Source organism: Triticum urartu, unplaced genomic scaffold (genome assembly GCF_003073215.2).
Source record: "Triticum urartu cultivar G1812 unplaced genomic scaffold, Tu2.1 TuUngrouped_contig_2855, whole genome shotgun sequence".
NCBI lineage: Eukaryota > Viridiplantae > Streptophyta > Magnoliopsida > Poales > Poaceae > Triticum > Triticum urartu.
Window position 1 is genome coordinate 19,604 of NW_024113357.1, and position 9,820 is coordinate 29,423.

The 9,820-nt window shown below is 50.3% G+C and overlaps 1 protein-coding gene across 2 annotated transcripts; it reads left to right on the forward strand.

The window, feature by feature from the left end:
- Window positions 1–204: 204 nt before the first annotated feature.
- LOC125527074 (endo-1,4-beta-xylanase 5-like) lies at window positions 205–3,876 on the forward strand. 2 transcript variants are annotated; one of them, XM_048691649.1, is made up of 5 exons: window positions 205–686; window positions 782–866; window positions 1,026–1,072; window positions 1,992–2,384; window positions 2,478–3,876. In XM_048691649.1, exons 2-5 carry the CDS (start codon window positions 806–808, stop codon window positions 3,699–3,701), a joined length of 1,725 nt encoding a protein of 574 aa, XP_048547606.1. In that variant the 5' UTR covers window positions 205–686; window positions 782–805; the 3' UTR covers window positions 3,702–3,876. The 2 variants fall into 2 exon arrangements, with proteins under 2 accessions (XP_048547606.1, XP_048547605.1); XM_048691648.1 differs by having other exon boundaries at window positions 205–682.
- The last annotated feature ends 5,944 nt before the right edge of the window (window positions 3,877–9,820 follow it).

Here is a 9,820-nt window from a genome sequence, read left to right on the forward strand (position 1 = left end):
CCAGTCGCTGTAAAAGTTTCTTGTTCCGGCTCCACGTGAACCCCTCGGCCCCGTAGACGACGCTAGCCGGTTCACATGCGGCTCACAGGCGTCAATGCACGGCACAGTCAGTTCGTCAATAGCAGCAGCCGCCCGTGCTGAATGCTCTGAAATCTGAATGCCACTACCAAAGCGCGCGCGCACACACACACACACACACACACACACAGAGAGAGAGAGAGAGAGAGAGAGAGAGCGAGAGTTCGCATTCGTAGGCACCGGCTAAGCTAGACAGAAAAGAAAAACTAGAGTGGAGCAGTACGTGGAGAATTAGAAAGGCCAAGTGTCTTGCGCGGGCGGGCGACGGATCGGCATCCAGCACCCCTCCGGCCGCGCTTGCTTGGCAAGCTCGATCTCCTCCCGTGCGGGTGGTGAGGTGAGCGCGGCCAGCAAGCAAAGCGCGCGCGCGCGACGGATATCATAATCTTTTGGCCCCGTCGCCGTCGCGGGGGGTGTTGCTGTTGCCCGCCCTCCCACTATAAATTCGGGCGGCAGGCCACGCAAAGATCGTTGGTGCGGATGTCCAGGGAACAGAGCAAGGGAGCGCGAGTGTGAGCGTGGACTGGACCGTCGTCTACCTCTGCCTCTTCTTCCTCCTCTACCTACTGCCGCTCTTGAGCAAGTGCCTTGGTCTCTTCAGGGGGTGGGTAAACCCTCTATCTATATCTGCCATTGCCCTGCATTCCTCTTTCTCTGTGCTCTGTTTCCTCATTGCCATTGCCCTGGTTGGCGCTTACTGCAGAGCACGAACTGCTGACCGACGGCGATGGCTACCACGATGGAGAAGCTGGTGTTCTTGCTCTTATGGGCTGCTGCTCTAATGGAAGGTACGCAATGCGAGTGATTCAATCTGCTATACCACTTTGCAAGCTACTGCCGTGTATCCTTGAACCTATGAACCAATTATCAACCGGATAGTTGCATTCCATGAGAAATCGACGTGGTTTCTTTGTAACGCAGCTGGCTAACCATTTGCTTCCATTCAGGTTCCATGGTGAAGTCTCTCCCGTACGATTCTTCCGCAAGCGTCGAGGCAAGCCCATCCACCCATTCATTCATTCTCTCATAGGAGAATTACTCGACCCTTACGTTTGCAATAGCATAGATAACCCATGTACAAGGGCAGATGATTTTTTAAGCACGAGCTTGGGTTAGCAGAGGAGATTACCATGCATGGGCCACGTCGTTATTCCTCACGCAACGGGGTTAATTTGCCACGCAAGTTAAAACGGGCCAGTGGGTTTCCCGCCCAAGTTAAAATGGAATGTCCTTAATTCTCTCTTACCTAGTAGTACGTACCTTAATATGCTTCCCAGTGCCATGCACGATAGCGGCCGTCCTAGTGCAGTGCGCAGACGTGTTAGAAAAGTTGGCTACACCTCAAAACAAAACCCCGTAAATCATGCACATATAGTCTGAACTGGTCTGGACTATGGAAGAATGTATAAATTTTCTTTGGGTCTACTTCTCTATGTTTTTGTCTGTCTTTATGCTGTCTTTGTGATATAATACAATAATAATACTATAATGGATACAGTCAAAGCAAGCGGAAAGTATCTGAAATTAGTGGTTAGTGTTTGATTATCTGCTGATCCAGCTGATTAGGCAAAGCAAAGCATCTGCATATCCCAAGACGAAAGCAATATGGACGCCGAGTAGATGAAACTTGTGCACGGCGGTCATGCCGCAACTGGCCGATAGAATAGAAATAACCAGGAAAGGCGGACGGTAAAAGCCGGGTGGCAGGATCAATTTCCGGGTCTGTCTAGTTTCTACCCGGCCTAAACCAGGAAATCTGTTTCGCGTCGACGTCTAGACAGGCGCCTCTTTTTTAGAGATAGTCTAGTTCGGGCACTGGGCTCAAACCAGCTAAAAGTATACTACTATGCACAAATTGTATTATTATTCTCAGAGTATACGTCGGTCGTCTGACTTGTGTGAGGTGGATGCAGTGCTTGGTTGAGCCGATGGAGCCGCACTACGGCGGCGGGCTCATCGTCAACCCGGACTTCAGCGCCGGCCTCCGGGGCTGGTCGGCCTTCGGCTACGGCAGCGTCGCCGAGGGCGCGTCGGTGGCCACGGGGAACCGGTACGCCGTGGCGGGCAACCGGACGCGGCCGTACCACAGCGTCAGCCAGAAGGTGTACCTGCAGAACGACACGCACTACACTCTGTCCGCGTGGTTGCAGGTGAGCCATGGTGCCGCCGCCGACGTGTGGGCGGTTGTCAAGACCGCCGACGACTTCGTTCACGTCGGCGGCGCCGTGGCCAAGCCCGGGTGCTGGTCCATGCTCAAGGGCGGGTTCACCGCCGCCAACGCCGGACGCGCCGAGATCTACTTCGAGGTCCGAATACGCTCCATCATCAATTAGTTATCACGTGCTAATTAACGGGCAAATCATTGAGTTGATTAATAGCGTGTTAGTGCATGCATGCAGAGCAACGCGACGGTGGACATATGGGTGGACAGTGTCTCGCTGAAGCCGTTCAGCAAGGAGGAGTGGGCGGCGCACCGGACGGAGTCGACCCGCGCCGTGCGGAGGAAGATGGTGAGGCTCCAGGCCAAGGACTCCGGCGGGAACCCGCTGCAGGGCGCGGAGGTGTCGGTGGAGAACGTGCGCAGCAGCTTCCCTCTGGGCGCGGCCATGAGCCGCGAGATCCTGACCAACCCGGGGTACCAGCAGTGGTTCACGTCCCGGTTCACGGTGACCACGTTCGAGAACGAGATGAAGTGGTACAGCACGGAGCCGGCGCCGGGGCGGGAGGACTACACGGTGCCGGACGCGATGCTGGCGCTGGCGAAGCAGCACGGCATCGGGGTGCGCGGGCACAACGTGTTCTGGGACGACCCCAAGCAGCAGCCGCGGTGGGTGCAGTCGCTCCCCTACCCGGAGCTGCTGGCGGCGGCGTCGCGGCGGATCCGGTCCTTCGTGTCGCGGTACGCCGGGCAGGTGATCGCGTGGGACGTGGTGAACGAGAACCTGCACTACTCCTTCTTCGAGCGGCAGTTCGGGTGGGACGCGTCCACGGCCTTCTACGCGGCGGCGCGGCTGCTGGACGCCGGGTCGGCGCTCATGTTCATGAACGACTACAACACGCTGGAGCAGCCCGGGGACATGGCGGCGGCGCCGGGGAGGTACGTGGACCGGCTGCGGCAGATCATCGCGTCCTACCCGGAGAACGGCGCCGGCATGGCCATCGGGCTGGAGGGGCACTTCACCACCCCCAACATCCCCTACATGCGCGCCGCGCTCGACTCGCTGGCCCAGATCGGGCTCCCCGTGTGGCTCACGGAGGTGGACGTGGCCGGCGGGCCGTCGCAGGCGCAGCACCTGGAGGAGGTGCTGCGGGAGGCGTACGCGCACCCGGCGGTGCAGGGGGTCATCCTCTGGTCCGCGTGGCGGCCGCAGGGGTGCTACGTCATGTGCCTCACCGACAACAACTTCAGGAACCTGCCGCAGGGGGACGTGGTGGACCGGCTGCTCGCCGAGTGGAGGACGGCGGCGCAGACCGGCACCACCGACGAGCAGGGCTACTTCCAGGCCGAGGTCGCGCACGGCGACTACAAGGTCACCGTCAGCCACCCCTCGCTCAACACCTCCGTCTCGCAGAGCGTCACGGTCGACCTCGGCTCCGGGAACCACTTCTTCATCCAGGCCTAGTAGAATAAAAAATGCTTTCGCTAGGTGTAATGCAGAAATGTTCCAGGGCATCGGAGTAGTAACTATTGAGAAATCACTACGTGGTACTGTAGAACACACTAGATTTAGCCATTCATGTACACAAAGTTTACACCGTATAAAAAAGGAGGCCGTACTACTTTACACGATTCCCGGATGAAAATGTTCCGTGCTTCGTCTTATCGGGCTAGCTTTGGCTTCAGGTCAAGATTAGCTGCGGCGGCGGCTTGTTGGTCTCTTCTTCTCACACGAAGTTCCTTTCTGGCAAATCCAATTACACGATGTCATCCCATGATCACGTCTTGTATTATCTTATAGCACTAAGGATAACCAGAGAGTTCATGTCATCCGGATGCAAACAAACCGAAATCACGAGCGAGACGCAGACAAAGCAAAAAAAGAAAAAACATTCGGAATTGCTAACTCACATCTAGATGAAATTTAAGGATGTCGCATCTAAGTCTCTGGCCATTGAATCTGTTTGTTGTAATCTCATGCAAAAATCTCGATCTTTTGTTTGCCTCTGTCGCTGTCGCTTGTTGCATCCCGTCGTTCTTTTTTTCCGGCCCATTCTTGTTTGTTGGCCCGTTATGGTCATTAGGCCAGGGAAGGGGCGGGCCACTTTTTTTGTTAGGCGTGTCTAGTGGGCGGCCGGCTGCCCACTAGTGCAACCGAGCGGCCGGCTGAAAAAGGAAACCCACTGTCCCCACGAAACAGAAAAGGAAGGCAACAGACCGATCGATCGGCCACCAAACAAACCGATCGAGCGCCCATGTAGCCAGCTGTCCCCAGCTCGCACCCATGCCCCCGCTCGCCCCCACGTCTCAGCCCCTCCCACGCTGCCTTTTTCTTCTTCTCCACGCCAGAAGCAGATCCAACAAAAATCGCCCCAACCCTTCTTCCTCCTCCTACACAGCCGCCATGGGAGCCCCAAAGTAGAATGAGCTGCTTCAAGATCTAAAAGGCAGGGTGGTCAGAGCCATACCAGGCAGTAAGATCAAGCAGGTAAGCCCCCTCTGCACCTCTTCACTTCCCCCTTTCTTGTACTGCATAGGCATATGTAAACCCCTTTCTCCATGGATCCATGGAGAATCTGCTTCAAAAAAGAGGTGAATCTGGCACATCACACCAGCCTACTTAATGTTACTGCTGGATGTGTTAAACATGCCAAAAACTACTTGATGCATGCCATACAAGTTTCTACCATCTGGATGTGTTAAACAAACCAACTAAAAACAAGTTCTCTGGCCAATTAAAACATGATTAAAGCCAACTCAACAAAGCATTGTAGCCAAAAACTGAACATGCATTCTACCAACTTGTAGTTATTGTTTGCAAAATGAACAAAAAATTGACCGCCCAATAGATATGTGCAACGAAAAATTCATAAATGTGCAACTGAACATGCATCCCATCCAACTGAACCTATATTCTGGCAACTCGGCATGCATGCTAGCCAAAACTAAAACATGCATTGTACCCCACGTGTTATCTGGCCAACTAAAAAACATGTATCCTGGCCAACTAAACATGTATCCTGGCCAAGTAAACATGTATATTTCGCAATACATGTTTCTGAGTGAACACTTTGGGAAAAGTGTAGTATATGTGCAAATAAAAAACATGTTTTCTGGCCAACTAAACATGCATGTTGGCAAAAAACTGAGAAAATGTATCCTAGCCAACTGAGACATCTCTAGCCAACTGAATGTATTAACTGTCCAACTGAACATGCATGTTGACCAAAAACTAAAATAAATGCAACCTGGTCAGCTGAGACATCTATTCTAGCCAACTAAAAATATTGAATGTCCAACTAGATATGTATGTTGGCCAAGTGCAAAGATGCATCCTGGCAATTGAGACGTCTATTCTAGCGAAAACCAGAAATCTGTAGTGCAACAGGAAAAGCACAAGAACTTTTGTCCATGGCTAATGAAGCCACAAACCATATTAACATATTCATGTTGGAAATATGCCCTAGAGGCAATAATAAAAGCATTATTATTATATTTCTTTGATCATGATAATTGTCTTTATTCATGCTATAACTGTATTATCCGGAAATCGTAATACACGTGTGAATACATAGACCATAATATGTCCCTAGTAAGCCTCTAGTTGACTAGCTCGTTGATCAACAGATAGTCATGGTTTCCTGGCTATGGACATTGGATGTCATTGATAACGGGATCACATCATTAGGAGAATGATGTGATGGACAAGACCTAATCCTAAGCATAGCACAAGATCGTGTAGTTCGTTTGCTAGAGCTTTTCCAATGTCAAGTATCTTTTCCTTTGACCATGAGATCGTGTAACTCCCGGATACCGTAAGAGTGCTTTGGGTGTATCAAACGTCACAACGTAACTGGGTGACTATAAAGGTGCATTACAGGTATTTCCGAAAGTGTCTGTTGGGTTGACACGGATCAAGACTGGGATTTGTCACTCCATATAACGGAGAGGTATCACTGGGCCCACTCGGTAATGCATCATCATTATGAGCTCAAGGTGACCAAGTGGTTGATCACGGGATCATGCATTACGGTACGAGTAAAGTGACTTGCCGGTAACGAGATTGAACAAGGTATTGGGATACCAACGATCGAGTCTCGGGCAAGTAACATACCGATTGACAAAGGGAATTGTATACGGGGTTGTTTAATCCTCGACATCGTGGTTCATCCGATGAGATCATCGTGGAGCATGTGGGAGCCAACATGGGTATCCAGATCCCGCTGTTGGTTATTGACCGGAGAGTCGTCTCGGTCATGTCTGCTTGTCTCCCGAACCCGTAGGGTCTACACACTTAAGGTTCGGTGACGCTAGGGTTGTGAAGATATGTATATGCAGTAACCCGAATGTTGTTCGGAGTCCCGGATGAGATCCCGGACATCACGAGGGAGGAGTTCCGGAATGGTCTGGAGGTAAAGAATTATATATAGGAAGTGCTGTTTCGGCCATCGGGACAAGTTTCGGGGTTATCGGTATTGTACCGGGACCACCGGAGGAGTCCCGGGGGCCCACCGGGTGGGGCCACCTGTCCTCGGGGGCCACATGGGCTGTAGGGGGTGCGCCTTGGCCTTGATGGGCCAAGGGCACCAGCCCTACTAGGCCCATGCGCCTAGGGTTTCCATATGGGAGGAGTCCCACTAGTGGAAGGCACCCCTGAGTGCCTTGGGGGGAGGGAAACCCTCCCCTGGCCGCCGCACCTAGGAGATTGGATCTCCTAGGCTGCGCACCACCCCCCCTTGGCCCTCCTATATATAGTGGGGGATAGGAGGGATTTCAGCGCTGATCCTTTGGTGCTTCCCTCTCTCCCCGTTACGTCTCTCTCTCGTAGTATAGGCGAAGCCCTGCTACTGTGACGCCCTGCATCCACCACCACGCCGTCGTGCTGCTGGATCTTCATCAACCTCTCTCCCCCCTTGCTGGATCAAGAAAGGAGGAGACGTCATCCGTTCCGTACGTGTGTTGAACGCGGAGGCACCGTCCGTTCGGTGCTAAGATCATCGGTGATTTGAATCACGTCGTGTTCGACTACATCATCCCCGTTCTTTGAACGCTTCCGCTCGCGATCTACAAGGTACGTAGATGCATCTAATCACTCATTGCTAGATGAACTCCTAGATGATCTTGGTGAAACCGTAGGAAAATTTTTGTTTTCTGCAACGTTCCTTCTCCAACAGTGGCATCATGAGCTAGGTCTATGCGTAGTTCTCTTGCACGAGTAGAACACAAAGTAGTTGTGGGCGTTGATTTTGTTCAATATGCTTGCCGTTACTAGTCTTATCTTGATTTGGCGGCATCGTGGGATGAAGCGGCCCGGACCGACCTTACACGTACTCTTACGTGAGACAGGTTCCACCGACTGACATGCACTAGTTGCATAAGGTGGCTAGCGGGTGTCTGTCTCTCCTACTTTAGTCGGATCGGATTCGATGAAAAGGGTCCTTATGAAGGGTAAATAGCAATTGGCATATCACGTTGTGGTCTTTGCGTAGGTAAGAAAACGTTCTTGTTAGAACCCTACTTCAGCCACGTAAAACCTGCAACAACAATTAGAGGACGTCTAACTTGTTTTTGCAGCAAGTGCTTTGTGATATGATATGGCCAAAGTTGTGATGAATGATGAATGATCTATATGTGATGTATGATATGTTCATGCTATTGTACAAGGAATCACAACTTACATGTCGATGAGTATGACGTTGAAAGGATGATCATGGAGCCCCAAGATGGAGATCAAAGGAGCTATGTGATATTGGCCATATCATGTCACTATTATTATTTGATTACATGTGATGTTTATCATGTTTTGCATCTTGTTTACTTAGAACGACGGTAGTGAATAAGATGATCCCTTACAACAATTTCAAGAAGTGTTCTCCCCTAATTGTGCACCGTTGCTACAGTTCGTCGTTTCGAAGCATCACGTGTTAATCGGGTGTGATAGATCCTTACGTTCACATACAACGGGTGTAAGACAGTTTTACACATGCAAAAACACTTAGGGTTAACTTGACGAGCCTAGCATGTACAGACATGGCCTCGGGACACAGAGACCGAAAGGTCAAACACGAGTCGTATGGAAGATACGATCAACATGAAGATGTTCACCGACGATGACTAGTCCGTCTCACGTGTTAATCGGACACGGCTTAGTCGACTTGGATCGTGTAACACTTAGATGACTAGAGGGATGTCTAATCTGAGTGGGAGTTCATTAATAATTTGATTAGATGAACTTAATTATCATGAACTTAGTCTAAAATCTTTACAATATGTCCTGTAGATCAAATGGCCAACGTTGTATTCAATTTCAACGCGTTCCTAGAGAAAACCAAGCTGAAAGACGATGGCAGCAACTATACGGACTGGGTCCGGAACCTGAGGATCATCCTCATAGCTGCCAAGAAAGATTATGTCCTACAAGCACCGCTAGGTGATCCACCCATCCCACAGAACCAAGACGCTATGAACGCTTGGCAGACACGTACTGATGACTACTCCCTCGTTCAGTGCGGCATGCTTTACAGCTTAGAGCCGGGGCTCCAAAAGAGTTTTGAGAGACATGGAGCATATGAGATGTTCGAAGAGCTAAAAATGGTTTTTCAAGCTCATGCCCGGATCGAGAGATATGAAGTCTCCGATAAGTTCTTCAGCTGTAAGATGGAGGAAAATAGTTCTGTCAGTGAGCACATACTCACTATGTCTGGGTTACATAACCGCTTGACTCAACTGGGAGTTAATCTCCCGGATGACGCGGTCATTGACAGAATCCTCCAGTCGCTTCCACCAAGCTACAAGAGCTTTGTGATGAACTTCAATATGCAGGGGATGGTAAAGACCATTCCTAAAGTATTTGCTATGCTGAAATCAGTAGAGGTAGAAGTCAAGAAGGAACATCAAGTGTTGATGATGAATAAAACCACTAAGTTCAAGAAGGGAAAGGGTAAAAAGAACTTCAAGAAGGACGGCAAGGAAGTTGCTGCGCCCGGCAAGCAAGCTGTCGGGAAGAAGTCAAAGAATGGACCCAAGCCTGAGACAGAGTGCTTTTATTGCAAAGGGAAGGGTCACTGGAAGCGGAACTGCCCCAAATACTTAGCGGACAAGAAGGCCGGCAACACCAAAGGTATATTTGATATACATGTAATTGATGTGTACCTTACCAGTACTCGTAGTAACTCCTGGGTATTTGATACCGGTCCCGTTGCTCATATTTGTAACTCACCGCAGGAGCTGCGGAATAAACGGAAACTGGAGAAGGACGAGGTGACGATGCGCGTCGGGAATGGTTCCAAGGTCGATGTGATCGCCGTCGGCACGCTACCTCTACATTTACCTACGGGATTAGTTATAAACCTCAATAATTGTTATTTAGTGCCATGTTTGAGCATGAACATTGTATCAGGATCTCGTTTAATACGAGATGGCTACTCATTTAAATCCGAGAATAATGGTTGTTCTATTTATATGAGAGATATGTTTTATGGTCATGCTCCGATAGTCAATGGTTTATTCTTAATGAATCTCGAGCGTATTACTACACATGTTCATAGTGTGAGTACCAAAAGATGTAAGGTTGATAATGATAGT